This window comes from Coffea eugenioides, chromosome 8 (assembly GCF_003713205.1).
Source record: "Coffea eugenioides isolate CCC68of chromosome 8, Ceug_1.0, whole genome shotgun sequence".
Taxonomy (NCBI): Eukaryota; Viridiplantae; Streptophyta; class Magnoliopsida; order Gentianales; family Rubiaceae; genus Coffea; species Coffea eugenioides.
Window position 1 is genome coordinate 31,591,990 of NC_040042.1, and position 17,193 is coordinate 31,609,182.

General features: G+C 34.7%; 2 protein-coding genes across 2 annotated transcripts; one reads left to right on the top strand and one right to left on the bottom strand.

Moving 5' to 3' along the window:
• The first annotated feature begins 4,568 nt into the window (after window positions 1–4,568).
• Window positions 4,569–10,831, top strand: LOC113779662 (nuclear nucleic acid-binding protein C1D). Its single transcript, XM_027325337.1, has 6 exons — window positions 4,569–5,132; window positions 5,244–5,299; window positions 6,098–6,152; window positions 6,643–6,723; window positions 6,797–7,111; window positions 10,467–10,831. Exons 1-5 carry the CDS (start codon window positions 4,919–4,921, stop codon window positions 7,102–7,104), a joined length of 714 nt encoding a protein of 237 aa, XP_027181138.1. The 5' UTR covers window positions 4,569–4,918; the 3' UTR covers window positions 7,105–7,111; window positions 10,467–10,831.
• A 635-nt stretch (window positions 10,832–11,466) lies between these two features.
• Window positions 11,467–16,118, bottom strand: LOC113779661 (GDP-Man:Man(3)GlcNAc(2)-PP-Dol alpha-1,2-mannosyltransferase). The gene is made up of 7 exons (XM_027325335.1): window positions 15,777–16,118; window positions 14,643–14,929; window positions 13,859–14,045; window positions 12,890–12,958; window positions 12,583–12,776; window positions 12,064–12,173; window positions 11,467–11,965 (listed from the first exon to the last, which is right to left on the bottom strand). The coding sequence occupies exons 1-7, from the start codon at window positions 16,086–16,088 to the stop codon at window positions 11,721–11,723; spliced, it is 1,404 nt and encodes a 467-aa protein (XP_027181136.1). The 5' UTR covers window positions 16,089–16,118; the 3' UTR covers window positions 11,467–11,720.
• Between the last annotated feature and the right edge of the window lie 1,075 nt (window positions 16,119–17,193).

Below are 17,193 nucleotides of genomic sequence, written 5' to 3' on the forward strand. Positions count from 1 at the left end.
CCTATTTAATTAGTGGACTAATAATCCTCTGACTAGAGATTTACAATTGAGCACTAATACCAATGCTAATCAAGATACTATACCACTGCAGTTCATATACAATTCACATGCAATGTAATGTAAATATCCTTGACCAATATCTTGTTTTCATTTGTACTAGATTCAAAGGCATTCAACAAGCTTTGGTGATATTTTGTTCTCTAGTCAATTTTCTAGCACTAGGACATATGTGCATCAACACTCTTGGGTACCACCTAATGAAGGTTTATCTAACTATTAGGATGATATTATAGCCCGGAAAGGATATATTCCTCTTTTGTAATGAATACATACTTTTGAAGGGTTTAGACAGTTATGGTCTTTTTTGTTTGGTTGAACACTAGAATATGATATTTTGGTACTTTGTATTAGTATGGTGGAAGATGATCTTCCTGGTGGTTTATACAACATGCTTTATAGTATTTCATTAATGAACCATGGAGTGGATTATGAAGTTACTACCTTTATTCTTTCTACTGTTATACGGTTTATTTTTTCCACATTGCTTTTTTTTTTTCTAACATGAAAGTAGCACTGTGGTGCTCTTTACAATAAATCATAATTTTATACTAACTTAAAAGGTTCCTATTGCATGGTGTTCATGATAGGAGATACACTTGTTCCTTTTTCTTTTCTTTCATTACAACAAGTACCACTAGAATCAAAAAGTGTTGCTTCCTCCCTTTGGAGTTGATTCTCCTTCTTTCTTTAAGAGCTCCTTTATATTTGGCCACTGCTTCTGATCATTTTGTTGCTGCAGATGTTTCATCCTTGCCTACATTTCTTCCATTTGGCCATGAAAATATGCTCTAATTTCCATTCCTTTTTTGCATGCTTCAAGTTCCACCCACTAAAAATACTCGTATGCATTAGCATTCTATTTACAAAAGAATCCAAAATAAGTGGCTGTTATTACCTTTGGTTCACTGAAATTGTAATACTTTTGGACTTACCGAATAATTAGAGCATCCTAAGAATTTTCTTCCTGGATTGTGAATAGTCCATGAAGTGCGTAAATGTGCTATTTTTTCACACCTGCATCTTGAGTTGAAGTTTGTTGCTTGACATGCATTGCTTGAGCTACAACTATTAGAACTGTGCTCCATCTGTGTAGAAGACTATGTAGCATCTGTGAAAGAAGAGGAAATAAAAGGAAAAAAACTGTGAAGAAAATGATATTAAATAAGAAGCAAGATAGGTGATGATAGGTGGAGATAGCCATTTATAGTTGTTTGGAAGGAGGGGCAATTTTGTCAGAAAATTTCAATGAACAGAGCTTGCAAGACGCGCTTTGTTTCATTGTTAAATCTATGAATGATAGTTTTTTTAAGGTTCAAAGTGCCTATAAATATACTTTTGGGGTATACCATGCAACAACTATAAAAGTTCCCGGGGCTTTTTTACATTTAACCCGCAAGGAAAACAAATGGGTGTTGGAGCTGTCCTTCAGCTGTCAACTAACATATAGCATGGGACCCACGTACTGATATTGATATGTTGAGAACGTAAAATGGAGTTGTCCAACTATGCCCCATTGATTGCGGTCCATGGATGAAACAAAAATTAATAACTTAAAAAGTGTAAGATATGAAATTTATAATTTCTATATTATGGCAACAGAATAATAAATATTATCAGTATAATTGTGTGCAAAACATTTTGAAAGAAAAGTAATTGCATACATGAAGTGATGGCAAGACTACAAACACATGTTACTAATTTTGACAACAAAGTAACAAACAAAATAGTTTCATAAATTCCAAAATATGGAAGGATTAACTTCTTGTAAACTCGTATTTTTTTTAATATTTTTTATTTTTTTCAAATATGTTACTACTTGCTTTTTCTTAAACATTATGCATACAACTAATATAGTATTAGTAATGAATTACATGTCAAATCATGTTGGATTATTTCTGGTCATAATTAATTTGTATATGAGTACATCCTAAATGAAATTTTCTACATAGATTCTTTAGCCTTGTTAATATTTTATTATGTTATAAATCTATTAGTTTTAGAATAGTTTCCATAGTACAGCTTTTTGTAATTATTCGAAACTTATATAAGTATTTGAAATTGATTCTTCTCTCCTCTATTTTCATCTTTTAAAAATATATTCTTTTTAAAGGTGAAAACTCATACTTTTCTTTAGACTTAATATATAACAAGCACATCACGCACCTAGTGGGAAAAAAATTTACCAAATTTATATAATACTCTAAGAATTTAAAATTGATAAGATGACAATGTGTATTCCATTATGAGATTGCTTTCTAATAAAACATGGTTATATTAAATTCAAACTAAAGGCTGACTATATGTAGCGTTTTAAAATTTGAATCAAATCGAACAATTTAATCGACTAAATTAATATTCAGTCATGATAACTGTCCAATTATAAATTAAACCCAAAAAATAAAAATGGTTATATCCGACTAAAGATCGAATTTTTTAAAGCTTATAAACCTTGAATAATTGAATCAATTAACCACTAAGAATTTTTTTCTTGCTACATTTAAATATTATTTTTCAAAATTTTCAAATTTTAGATGAAAAGGTTGAATCCCTGACCTGATTGATTAAAACACCGTTGCAAACAAGAAGCTCATCTAATGTTTCCAGTCTGGATTTGAAAGCATTGGCTCGATATATCTTAATGGATCATTTGTGATGATAAAACTAATATTTAAAGAAATAAATAGTAAAATAATAAGTTGAGGTAATTTATAAAGAACTAATCAATTTTATACGGTTAATGAAAGGATTCTTCCATACAAGTGGAATTGAATAGGTGCTGTATATTTGAAATTGACCTTAAATAAAATATCATTTTAGATTTCAAAGCAACAAGTCAAGAGAGTGAGGAATTAGAAATCATGAATTCAAATCTCCCTACTCCTTCTCCACTCCTTAAGTTTTAACCCTCCCCTACCAAAAACGAAAAAAAAGGGAAAATCATTCTAAATATCTCTCACATTTTGTAAAATGACTTTTTCGTTTCTCACTTTTAAAAATATACTTTTATGCCCCTTAAAAATTCACATTGATCAAATTTCGTCCCTAACTAGGTTTCCGACTAGTTTTTGTAAGTATACACCACGTGTCTTTCACGTGATCATTTTTTAAAGGCAAAATTGTCAAATCAAAATTTACATAATCCGATCCATAGTCGCTCACATTTCATAAAATGAATTTTTTCGTCCCTCATGTTTCACAAAATGAATTGTTTTGCCCCTCACAGTTCACAAAATGAAGTTTTTTATCCCTCCCATTTTACAAAATAATTTTTCATCCCTCATTGATCATGTGTACGAATAATTTTTTTTTTAAACTCATGTATATATCTATATAATTTCACCTGAACAATATGAATAACATGTAATATATCTCTATATAATTTCATCTGAACATACTATTCAGGTGAAATTAAATAGATATATAATAGGGATTTTAAAATATTGTTAGTTTTTCAATCATATTCATTTCATTCAAGTCGAAAATTGAAAAAAAGAAGACATTTAATTCTAAACATTATCACGTGTTTATATTGAATTAACTTTCGACGTACAAAATAAACAAAGGAAAAGTATGACAAAAAAAAAAGTGATTGACACTTTCAAATTTTAAAACAATCACAAGATAAGAAATTTAATTGTTGGTCTTAAAGGTGACGAGTAGAAATTTCAGATTTAAACTGTAATTTGTCAGCATGACTATAAAATTTGAATTAGGACCGATTAATTAGATGACCTTATTACATAAATCAATAAATGAATTATTACCAAAAGAGAAAGGTTACAAATATTGAATAGATTCACATGGTGAAATAAAAAAGATATATATATATATATATGGGTTTAAAACAAAATTGTTAGATTGAAACCTATGCATGTATGATGTATCTATTGAATAGTATGTGCACAACTATAATTAGTTTATTTTGGTGAAATCAAATAGAGATATATTATATGCTATTCGTCCTGTTCATGTGAAATCAAATAAATGTATACATGAATTTTTTTTTAAAAAAAACTATTCGTACACATGGTCAATGAAGGATGAAAAAATTCATTTTGTGAAATATGAGAGATGAAAAAATTTATTTTGTGAAATGTGAGGACAAAATAATTCATTTTGTGAAATATAATGGACTGTAGATCGGATTATATAAAATTTAATTTGACAATGTTGCCCCTAAAAAATGATCACATGCAAGACACGCGATGAATTTCGACCAAAAATTAGTCGAAAATATAGGTAGGAATCAAATTTGACCAATGTAAATTTGTAAAGAGTGTAAAATTATACTTTTAAAAGTGAGGGACGAAAAAAGTCATTTTATAAAATTTGAGGAACGTTTTGAATGATTTTCCCAAAAAAGAAAAAGAAAAAGTCAAGAGGGTCCACTTGCAACATCTTGAGATTCAGGGGTCCAGCGGTACTTTGGTCAAATTATAAGGATGGAATTGTATTTAACTCCATGTGAAATTATCCGACGATGTAACCGATAATGCCTCTTACATCACTCTCTGATATTCTGCCGCCTTTGGTTTTAGTATGCTCTGCTGTCAAACTTCAGTGAGTTCGCTCTGCTCTTCGCTCTGGTCTATACGGGGAGAGAGTGTATCCTCCGCCGCGTAACTATCCCAGGTATGTATTGGCAGATTTGCTGCCCCAAACCCGGTCACTAGATTTTCAAAATCCAATTGGATTCCTCAAACTCCGCAAAAACAGCTAAACCCAAAACAAACAAACAAAAGAACCAACAAATCCCTCAACTAGTTAGCACTGTCATCTGATATCTACACACTCTCACATAGTTGTTAAAGCGTAACAAGAGTCCTCGAAGAATCAATTTGCTACTTAGAAATCGGCTATGGAAGGTGGAAATGATGGTGGTGGAACAAGAATTGTACCAGAATCAGTCATGGAGGCAGTCAAGAGAACCTCAATCAACATTGAGGAAGTTGGGATCTTTTTTGACGATTTCCTGTCCCTCTGTGACAATGATGTCTTGTCCCAGATGAACCCTCTTGAAAGGGCTCAGTCCCTTCTCTTGCTTGCCAAAATTACCACGACCCTTTTCACTTGTATGTCTAAACTGGCCGAAAAATGGTTTCTTTTGCTCTTTGTTTTGTGGGTTTTGTTTAATTGAATTCTTGGAATTTGAGTTTGATGTCAAATTTTTGGTGGTTTTGCAGTGAGGTTGAGATGCAATGGAGTGAACCCAGATGAGCACGCTGTCAAGTCAGAGCATGTATGTATTATATTCTTCTTCAATTTTTGTTTAATTTTTGGGTATATTTGTTGGTTAATGGTAGATGGTTCTTGCCTTTATTCCTGACTGTTGAATTTTGTTCCGAGGGTCAGACTTAATTGTGGGTGTTTATTAGGTGATTAAGGGGCCACTTCTGTTTAAAATCTGTGCCTTGTGACTGGGAATAATATTCCTTAGAAATGAAGATTGAGGGTTTGACCCTGATTTATTCTTGCGTGTGTGTTTTAATTGTTAATTGTTATACGGATGTTTCATTTTGTTCAAGGTAACAGGGTGATTAACCAGAAATTGCCTTTGTAGCTTGCAGGCTTAAGGGCCTTTATGTTGCTTTGTGATTGGGAATAATATTCCTTAGAAATGTAGATTGAGGGTTTGACCCTGATTTATTCTTGCATGTGTGTTTTAATTGTTAATTGTTACAAGGATGTTTCATCGTGCTCAAGGTAACAGGGTGATTAACCAGAAATTGCCTTTGTAGCTTGCAGGGTCAAGGGCCTTAGGGCTATGTAAACCTAATCCTTTCGCATTTAAGGAGTTATGCTAGCAATTTCGGTTGTGCAATGATAGCTTATTTTGTGTGATGTTTTGATTGATGTTGCTTTTTCATTCTTTTTGACTTTGTTGTTGTTTACAGCCTTATGGTATATATCCCTATCAATTTGTGATGCTTTTGGTTTAACTTCAAGTTTGTGGTCTGTTTGCCGAGTAACATTTTCACGGATATGGTTCAACTTCAAGTAACATTTTCACAGATATGGTTTATTTTTATGTTTATAGGAGAGGTTGAGCTTGTACCAGGAAAAAGTTCAGCGGTGTATAGAGTTGAGTAAAGGTACTTATAATCCCTTTTATTTACTCTAGGGATTTTAAGTTTAAGATGGAACGCGAGTTACATTTTGAGATGAAGAAAATGCAGATTTTCTCTGCTAAGGCAAATAATTATGTGGGTAGCTTTCCTGTAAATCTTTTTCACATTGCATGTGGAATTAGCTGAACAAGCAATATATATCTTGGACAAATTTTTCCTTGTCTTCAATGAACTTCTTTCTTTCTTTTAAAGTATGGACCACACTTCTTGCAGGCTCTCCTTTGTTGGTGTTGTATCAGTTTGTCCCATTAAAGATAATATTGAGAAACATTAATCTGGATTTTGAAACAATATGAAAGTGGTTTTCCACATTATCTGTGTTTTCCAAGTTGTAACATGTTCCCTTTGAAACTTAAAATGGAAGTTTTTGCTTATTCTTTACCATGTTTAATATGTTTACTCTGTACTGATTGAGATATATATTCACTGATAAAATCCCTGTTCATCTTCAAAGCGCCACTGCATCCTTCAGCCACCATAAATGCCCAAGCAGCGACCCGCTTCATTGAGCATTCTTTGCCTGATCTCACCAGGGGTAGGTGCTCAGTTGGTTTATTGGATTAATTCTATCATTTAATTTGGCTTTGAAAAATAGATTAATTCTGCAGAGCAGAAGCAAAGCATGAGGGAGATCAGTAGAAGACAGGGTACTACAATAAAGCATTCTGAAAGAAGTGTGCATAAGAAGAGAAAGTATGGGTCACCAGAGAAGCAACCTGTTCAAACTGCTGCCAAAGAATTCCTTGAGAAGGCAGCTCGTGAGCTTCTTGGTGATAATAAAGGCAGTTTAAAGGGTCCTGTACAACTTGAGGATTCAGATGCAGAGATAGATGAGCTTTTTGGTGACTGTAGAACTGATAGAAATGAACCTGTACTCATTGATGATTCAGATGATGATGGCCAACATGTCAATTGACATTCTGGTAGGGTTTGAGTTCGTTTTTTCTGCGTTACTTTGCCTTTGTTTTTTTTTTTTTTTTTGTCGTCTAATATTTTTGAGTGTGGTACACTTTCACCTCTGATAGCCTTACTCCAACTTTCAACATGAATTTTCTACATGAGGACTGCTGTTTTTTGTTCATACTTTAGTTTTGTGCTTCAATGACTGCTTTTCCTGTTATTCTAATTTAGATATTCTGGTAGGGTATGAGTTCGTCTTTTCTGCGTTGCTTTGCCTTTTTTTTTTTTTTGGTTGTCTAATTTTTTTGAGTGTGGTACACTTTCACCTCTGATAGCCTTACTCCAACTTTCAACATGAATTTTCTACATGATGACCGCTGTTTTTTGTTCATACTTTAGTTTTGTGCTTCAATGACTGCTTTTCCTGTTATTCTGATTTAGATATTCTAATCTAAATTAGGAGTTTATTCAATTGTACTTTTCAAGGATCTTGCTGGTAAGAAGACCAAGTTCATCCTTCATGAATGTAGAATTGATGAAATTGGACCCAATAGCATCTTTAGGAAATGTATATTCTAATAAAACAATGATGCAGGAAAGCTTCTAAATTTGAATTTAGGAGTTCTCAGAGCAGTGTATTTCAAGAACTTCTGAAAAAGCAAGAAGAGAAACCAAAAAGTAACCAGAGAAATCATGATATCTTAGATTTTCTTTGATGCCCTTTAAGAATCTCAACTGAAAAATAATGCAATCATACAGCAAATTATGCAAAATCTGAAAGATGGTTTATTCACCTTTGAGTTTTTTGAATCACAGTGCTTGTATAGTAAGCTTGCAATGTTTTAAAAGCTACTCAACTGGGGAATATTGAATGTTTGTGATTCTGACTTTTATGGAGAAAGAATTCATAAGCCAAAAAGACTAAGGATGACATTAAGTGCTACAAGAATCCAGAACTAAAAATTGCTGAATGCCAATGCTAGCTTTGTTTGAAAATAGCCCTGTTTGCTTGCCCCGATTCTATGCCCTATTGTATTGATAAAGGTGATTGGAGAAGGTTAAGAAAATTCCTTTTGTAGAATCTGATTTTGCTATTCCACTCCGTTTTCCTGTACCACCTTATTTAGTCTATTATCAATGAAACTGCTAAACTTGCATTAAGATTACAAGTTTTACAGCCAAGTTCCTTCATATTATGATGTCTTATTTAGGTGGATAATTAACAGCTTTTGGGTGTGAATACTAAAATTAAAAATGTCTCTCTTAATAAGAGGACCGAATCTACATTGAGTTTTTTTTTTTTTAATTTTTCTATTTTGTCATTTCGCTCCCAAAGACTACTGTAGGTCCTTCTCCTACAATAATGCACAAGCAACATTTCTATCAACTCTCTCAATCTTGCCCTTCTGTCTAAATCATGGAGTCTTTTAAGCTTGCAGAGATATTTTTCTATGTGAGCTTATTGTATTGTGGTTCTAAAATAGGCTGATTTTTTTTTTAAACCTTACTCACATTGGTGGATTAGTAAACTATTGTTGATTTCATGAAGTTGCCTAGAATTGTCAAAATGGCATTATCAAGTGGTGACTGGGGTTGCGGGGATTGATAACAAAATGTTTGCATATGATGACGACAAAAAGTTAAATTGTGTCTAAAATTGCTTGGAGCCATGATTAGTGACTACTGAAGTGCTTAATAGTTGTCAACATCATTTTAGAAGCACTTAAGTTTTGTAGAGATTAAGCAACACTTTTGACTAAGCACTTTCTTAAGAACCCCTAGCAGATTATAGCAGTCTTGATAACACTGAATTTGGTTATGTAAATGAATTGACTGAAATATGATCTGTGACAAATCTAATGAGAGATGGCCCTAAATATTGTCTTCTTATTGAAGTGGCAGCTGCATTGGAACATTGTAGTGTTGATTGTTAATGCTGGGCGACAACATGTTGGAAGCCATCAGTCTTCTCCAAAATTGTTCCTCAGGGAACTAGAGAAATGGCTTGAGTGTACTACACATAAGAACTTCGTAAAATTCAATATTTTTTGATTGATTCATCCTGACTACTCTAGTACAAGAGTATTTATTGAGAAAACAAATCATTGGAATGAGAACGAAACTAGAAAATAAGGCAGTAAAACAATTACAGCTAGCCTTATCTTTATGCAATTTAGCTAAAAAGATTATGTGGGCTATATCATTGAAATTTTTGGTTATGCCAAAATGTATGGTTCTATGTCACACATCAATTGTAATTTGGTGATTTAATGTCACATCGATTATTAGCAAGAAGATTAGTTCCTTTATTAATGATATTTCTACCAAAATCAGTGCACCATTTATGGGGGAAGGTGATTTTGGTGATTTTGAAAAAATCCTAAGGTTTCTGTACGTAAAATGAGATATATGTCATATTGTGGATGTGTGGAGCTTGACCTAGAGATTAATTACAAAATAGGTTGGAATTGATGAAATTTCTACTGATTCCCTGTGAACAACAGGAAAGACATTGAATGTTTGATACCGGTCTAATAGGACTTGATATTCAGGGTAAATAGAATGTAGGCAAGTGAGCTTACTCAGGGAAGAAATATTTAGAGGCAAATTGTTTGGCACTCAAAATTCCTCCAAAACTTGAAACACCTATTACTCAGCCTTATTTAATGTCAAAAGATCAATCACCATACTCTATCCTAGTTGTTAAAAATAGTTAGCATTACTACTTCCCAAGTAGAGCTGCAGTCCGTCCCCTTCCTGTGAACCTGACTGGTAACTTCTGCCACTCTCCTACAATTGCCAGTGCTGCAGCCCACTTTCTCTGGTTATCCCACCACATCCCCAATGAATGTCCTTACTCCCACAACCCCCTCTAGTAGCCCCTATTCTCACTCTCCCACCTTTGAGAACCCACTACTGCCATTTGCTTTGTATGATTTTTTTGATTGGGATTGAATAGTGTTCTGTTTTCCAACAACTCACTTCCAGGTTGTTCCATTTTAGATGTGTATTAGTGTGTCTATTCTTTAGGACATTTTGGAACATTTTAGCAGGCTTAACTCGTAATTTTTTAACTGGTGTAATTTGGTCCTCAATCATGTTTTGTAGGAAATTTTTTTTTTGCCCTTTCTAAAGGCAGAATCTTATGTAAGAGGTACATGGTGCTAAAAAGTTAATTTAAAAAATAACGTACAGCAGGCAGGTGCTTGGTAAAGCTTTGAAATTATTTCTGAAAACAGAACATTGAGGAGGAAGAATTTGTATTCTTGTTTTGCACCCCTTGTATATTGCCTGCATTTGTTGTATTTATGTTGTAAAAGCTGATGATATCAGATGTTTTCTACTGATTCTCTTTTCCTATTTCAAATTTCCGTGTAGGATTACATGAACATTGAAGTTTCTGGGGGCTTTTCTTCAATTAGGGGATGCTTCTTGCACATATTTCATATGTTGCAGTCACCTGCCTAACTTCTCCTAGCTTGGGGAAGAACCAATATAGTTGAATCTTTAAATGCACTCAGGCTCTTGGAGTGTTTTCATCCCAAATTTCTCCTTTGAAGTTATAACGGAAATGCACTGCCACTTAAGCAGGGAGTAAATTTTAGAGACTTTAGAACTTAGTTTTAGACGATTGTGTCTTTTTAACAAGCTGATTATGTAAAGTGGGGAATTTTAAACTTCCCTAGTTGTTTGTACATTATGCGTATTGACTCTGCAGTAGATTGTTTGGGATTCTTCTCCTATCTAGTATCTGCTTAGTTGTGTCTTAAAGCATTGCCAATTCTCTATGACATGAATGTTTTTTGTTGCATAGCTTGTTTTATGAGGGCGAATACTGGGGGATTGGGAATGTATTGCTTGTGTCTTGGTGATTATAAAGATGAAATGCATCCTGTTATATGTACCTATTAATGACGATGTTGTGTCACAATGGCATGATGAAATATATCAGAGTCCCATTGCCTTGCTTAGGTTGACATGTCTGGGGGATAGCACTTATTTATAGCTACCATACAATCAGATTGTGCAACAGGATGCTTTTCCAACATAGTTAGAAATCTTACTGCAATCCTTGTAAACAATAGACGTTCTTAGTTTTGACAAACGTTCCTTTGGTGTGATTTTCCTGCCCACAAGATAGATATCAGATATTGATTTCAAACACTGAGTATCATGACAAAAGGCTTGGAAGCCTCTTTGAGACAAATCCGCTCACTCTTAGGAACAGCATAACCAATAAGAAAGAAGGAAACAGAAGCTGTTTATCATCTCGGAGCTTAGAGTTCACCTCTTAATGTGTGTGTGGTTTCATCCATTAAAATGGGAAAACTAAGCTGTTAACATCTGCTAATGGCAACGAGAAAGCAGATCAACTGGCAACCACGACAAAATGATCCAACCACTCAAATTCCATGTATACAATTTTCTACAATTGCTCAGCATCAAGTCCTAACAAAAATTCCCTTCTAAAATTTTCCATCAGGGACATAAATGATGTGTCAAATCTCTGTGTTAATGTTAGGGAGGGAAGAAGGGAAAGAGTACATTAGCCCAAGACGATTTTCATACATTTCTCATTTGAACACTAAACTAAACGGGTAATAGGCATCCATTAACAAAATTGTATTTGTATCATCTTGAAGTTTGGCATAAGATAGGTCTGATAGCAGCTCTAAAGTCCTCGAAAAATCTATCCTCTGAGAACCTTGAGGCCCTTCTCCTTGCAGCTGCTGCCATGACACATCTCTTGGATTCAGGCATCACAATGACCTTGAAAATGGCCTCTGCATATTCTTGCACATTTTCGGCAAGGAATCCAGTTTGTTCCCCATCTTCTGCTGACACAATATCCATCTTGGGGCCAGCCGAATTATGGGCTGGGCAATCCAAAAGCAAAGAAGTTAAATTCACACCCACCTCCAGGTTTTAAGTAGATAAAGAGAAGGCATAACTACTGTGTAAAGAGCCAACCGACCTATTGGTACTGCCCCAGCGGCCATGTACTCCACAACACATATTCCAAAATGCTCATCTATCATGGAATGAATTCCTGCAACCGCACCACCCAAAAGCTTAACCAAATCACTGCAATATTAATCAAATAGAGAAATGAATTAAGACTCTCTCATTGCCAAAAAAAAAAAGTGGAAAAAATGATGCACAGCAAAAATTAAAAAGCTAACGTGTAAGAACGACGCAAACATAAAGCTAAAGTAGGCATCAAGAACTTCAATTTAATGAACCCCTAGCCATATGCTGAATGGAAAGGATACAACCAAACGCTTATAAGATTCAGTAAGCAGAAAGAGAACAGAATTCAATGTCTACATAGTGCATGGTCATTCACAGATCATAAGAAAATCTCTTTTTTCCTGAATCCTTTCTTAACATGAAATAGAATCAATACCTAATTTCAGATTATCTCTTGTTTTGATACTTTCTTACGAGGTCTGGTATCAAATACAATGCTGAGCAATCGTTAAAATGCACAAACCTATACATCACATTCTTATGAAACTCCACATCATCTGCCACCTTTAATTCAACAGCTAGGTCCTGCAACTCTTGCAACCTTCTCTCATCTGCTTCATTTCTACAACTACCCACAAGCTGAAGTTTGGGCCTTGGAAGATTTAAATCCAACTTTGTAATGGCAACAGCAAATGCCTCCAGCTGAATAGGATGTGCCTGGCCCAAAGAAGTAACTTAAGGATAACTCACAGAGACCATGACTGGCCTGAGGTAGAAAGTAACTGCTAAAGTTCAAATACTTTTCATTTTTATTATATAAATATCCCCACCTTCTCTGGCCGAAATTGAGACACAGAAATAATCTTGGGTGGTGTCATAGGCCTCTCCAATGGAAGTGCCTGTTCATATAAATTAGGTTAATATCTGTATCTAGTTACTAGCAGAAATTTTGATCAACGTAAATGTTGGCAAGGCACTTCCCACTAATGACAATAGCTATGCAAGCAGTTATGTACAGAAATCAGCAGAATATAAGCAGCAAAATGATATTGAACAACAGAGCTAAGACCATGCAGCCCTTTCTGATTTTTTTATCCTTCAATATTGGATCAAAAATATTTCACTTCTGTCCTTTCCATCCTTAACAAGGCATAAAGCTTAGCTTCCAGAGTAGTTATGATTATCACACCAACTATTTCCAGGAGAAACAGACAGACAACACAGTAAGGAAATTTATAACATTTATATGAGGTGTCAAATTTATTAATTTGCAAAACCACAATATACCACATATTGAATCGTCTAAAGCCACACCACCAGAAGCCTATTTAGGAGATTTTAGTTTCTGATTACTGTATAACATCCATTCTGATCTCTGTAGTTGGTAGCAAAGGACACAGAGCCCCAGAGAGAGAGAGATTTATACAATTAAGCAAGAATATTTTTAAGAAAAAATATAACTAGCAAAGATGAAAATTTGAGTTTGCAATTTCATGGGAGGAAGAAGGGGCCCCCGGGAAGAGAGGGAGGGGGGGGGGAGTTAAACTTTGATACTAACATCCTTCCCAATGATAAAAACAAAAAAAGCATCTGTATTTTCAACTAACAGAAATCAGAATGTCAAATGGCCCTACCACAAACCAACAGACATGCCACAAAGACGGAAGGCCTGAAGAGTGGTTTAGCCAAGTAACATAATACCCATATAGTTTAAATTGTTTACAAGAGCAAATAGTCAACAACTAAATTAAAGGGCCACCCAAAGCACCATGAAGAGGATAAACTAATCAAAGCAAAACCTGAAGCCCTGAAGTGTCACAAGGAGGGTAAACACGCCGAATGCGATCTGGAATTCCCCAAAGCTTTTCAATATGAGACTTTGTCCATGAAGAATTCACCATTGCAAGGTGTGCATATGAGCCAACAATGCCATACATCCAGCTAAAAAGCATGTAGTATATGACTTTGCAATGGGATAGAAAGGAACTGTTATCAAAGAAATTTAGAGGTGCTTCATGATCAGGATACAAGGATCCATGGATAACTTTCATAAACAAGACAGGAAAGATGTACAATTCAAACAAGATATGATCATGGACAGAAAAAACATCGTAAACAATTGAAGTATGAACTCTCTAAAGGATCCACATGAAAACCAATATTCAAAACCTGGAGAGGCAAGAAAAAATTGAGACTTATCTCCAAACAATTCCGAAGGAGAATGAATGTCATTTTGGTTCTAGTGAAGACTAAAGCCACTAGTGTAATGAGCAAATTGGAATTCAATCTGATTCTAACAAATTAGAAAATGAAAAACAAAAATTGTGTTTTCCTTCCTATCATTTTAATCTTTAGCTTTCCAAACGAAATAACTATAAAAAGGAGCAAGACAGATGACACACACTTTTGACAAGATCAAGTTGAAAACTACAAGCAAATTACCTAAATATTTCTCAACAAAAACTACAACACATTTCAGTAGCAAATGCCTATCTTGTTATTCAAGAACCATAAAAGAAATAAATAATAACACCAAATCTCTTAATCAGACGTTTCATGTGCATGATAAATCACCATGCATACCTCTTAGCAATCAGTGTGTCATTATTGTACATAGAATTCCGTCCATGAACACGAGATAGCATGTCCAAACTGATAGTTGGATAATGTGTATAGCAAATCACTTTACATCCAAATACCCTGGCAACTGGATAAGTAAAGGCATAGCCACAGGTATCAAAATAATACAAAGGAGTAAACTTGCATAAAGCTTCCCATGAGAGGTAAACTGAACCAAGACTTTGTCCAATCATAGTGAACCGTGGATAGGTTGCTTCATCAACCCACTTCCTCTTGTAGAGATGCACCACCTAAAAAAGAACACTCCAGTCAATAACTAAATCCATTAAGAAATTATATCCTATAAAGGCTACAAAACCCCAAAAACTATAATCTACAGGATCATTCTCAGGTCTTAGGACTATACATTTTCTGAAGTATCAATTGCCCATTTAATGCCTAGTGCTTGTCCATGGGCATGCAAATAAAGGACCATTACAGGGAAACAAAGAGCGTGAATAATAAATGAAGAAAATTGCAGAATCAAAAGACACCTCTAGTTTATGTCAGACAAATAAACAACAGGGGAAATGCACAAGTGTTGGTTTGACTGGAAATTCATAAAAACGACCTAATCCTATTTCGAGGGTATATTTTCTTTTATCGAAGCAGAATCATCTAAAAGTTACCTTCCACCCTCTCCCCCCCCCCCCCCCCGGGGTTCCTTTTTTCATGTCTCCTTTTCCATTTTCTGCTTTGTCCCATGAATAGGATTGTTCTTTGATTTCTACTGCATCTTTAACCAAAAAAATATATCAAAATTTTAACTGCAAAATCTGTATATCTCACCAACATTTAAAGAAGCACATACATTTTTACGTAATATTAAAGATTTAAATCACTAATAGTCCCAAGAATAACGAAAAAGAAGGGAATACCGGTAGAAATATCTTCTCAGGAAAATAAAAAAGAATAAAACTAAAATATGAAAGATAAGTTCCGCCAAGACCCAATTCACAAATTTGCCTATAAACCCAACACTTGTATCAGCTTTCTCCAACCCTAACCAGTACTAGTTACATAATTAAGCAACATTGATTCTTGCTTTCCCAATAACAAAAAAAAAAAAAGACAACATTGCTCTAAAGAAAAGGGTACCTTAAGGGGGTGGAGTAATTGGACACCAAATCGTTTGAGAGCTCTATCAGCGAGGCTTTCAGGAGAGGCATCACGATAGTCTCCAGTGTAAATAACGCAGTCCAGATCGGGGTACTCTTCTTGGATAGCTTTGACGGCACACCAGAGAACTCTCTCTCCTCCGCCGCCGTCGTTGGTGAAAGGGTGGAAAAATCCGATGGCCTTCTTTCTATATCTCCGGCAACTGAAGATGGTCGATGCTAGTTTTAGAATTAAGGCCAGAATCGTGGAGATCGCAGCTATAGGAATCCAGAGAAGAATAGCGGTCGCCATTGTTGAGGGCTACTGTGTCTAGTTTTCCATTCGTCGTCAGTGATTATGGACACGTACTAGGTGGGTGTGCCAAAACTCTTCCATTTTGTGACGTGTCAGCAGCCTATTGGACAATTTGTGGTCATCCTTGCATGTGTTTCTGCTTCAAAAAATTACTGAAGGCTAAAATTAATAAATGCTTTTTTACATTTGTGAGTGTTTGGATTGTTGAATTATTTCACAAAATATTTTGCTTGTATCATAAACACATTTTTTAATTCACTTTTTTATATTTTTAACCACCTTTTTATCTCGTATGCATTACATTACAAAAAATGTTACAGTAATTATTTCAAATAATACTTTATATCCAAACATACTGTTATAGTAATTATTTTAAATAATTATTCCCCTTCTTTTTTCCAAATCACCTGAAACCGCCGCGTGCTAGAAATCGTGTGCTTCTCTTTCTCTTCTCTCTCTCTTCTCTCAGTCTTTTCTGAATTTTTTTTGTCAAACGGTAATATCATTTATATCAATATTAACACTTGATAGTACAAGTATTAAGTACAAAAATGAGCCACTGTCTTCCTATCATTTTGTGCTAATTCTACTTACCCACTGAGAAAAACTCTCTTCCCATATTACCTCATTTACTAGCTATGTTGCAAAATTTGCTTGTTTGTGATTGCATGTGTTTCCTTCCCTGTAGATGAATGAGAATGAACATTTCAGAAATATCTGCTCCAAATCCAGAATGTCTTCTAAAATTGTTGCAATGGAGCTATCATTGGTGTCTTTGCTCTTAACTTTGTCTATCAGACTCTTGCAATCCGTTTGCACTATGATGTTACTCCATCCAGCTTCATGAGCCTTTAGTAAGGCCCATCTGACTTCCAGTGCTTCCTCTTCTAATGGTAAACTATTTTTTTGTTCTCCCTTTGCCCAAACCTTGATGACATTCCCTTGCCAGTCTCTTGCAATGACTCCTATTCCTATTCTTGCTTTGTGTGAGGAGATGGTTGCGTCCGTGTTGATTAGGAGTGAGCCTGAGTTTGGTGGATTCCACTTCCTCTGAGCTTGGTATTGTGTTGTTTCTGTAATATTCAATCTTTCCTTTCCTTCC

Bases quoted from the DNA above. Each gene is read 5' to 3' on its own strand.
- LOC113779661 (XM_027325335.1), bottom strand. From the start codon at position 16,088: ATGGCGACCGCTATTCTTCTCTGGATTCCTATAGCTGCGATCTCCACG. The intron at 12,777-12,889 runs GTGGGGATATTT...TCTTTGGGCCAG, and splicing joins CTCAATTTCGGCCAGAGAAG to GCACATCCTATTCAGCTGGA. The intron at 11,966-12,063 runs GTCGGTTGGCTC...TGGATTGCCCAG, and splicing joins CGCTGGGGCAGTACCAATAG to CCCATAATTCGGCTGGCCCC.
- LOC113779662 (XM_027325337.1), top strand. From the start codon at position 4,919: ATGGAAGGTGGAAATGATGGTGGTGGAACAAGAATTGTACCAGAATCA. The intron at 5,133-5,243 runs GTATGTCTAAAC...GTGGTTTTGCAG, and splicing joins TACCACGACCCTTTTCACTT to TGAGGTTGAGATGCAATGGA. The intron at 5,300-6,097 runs GTATGTATTATA...TTATGTTTATAG, and splicing joins ACGCTGTCAAGTCAGAGCAT to GAGAGGTTGAGCTTGTACCA.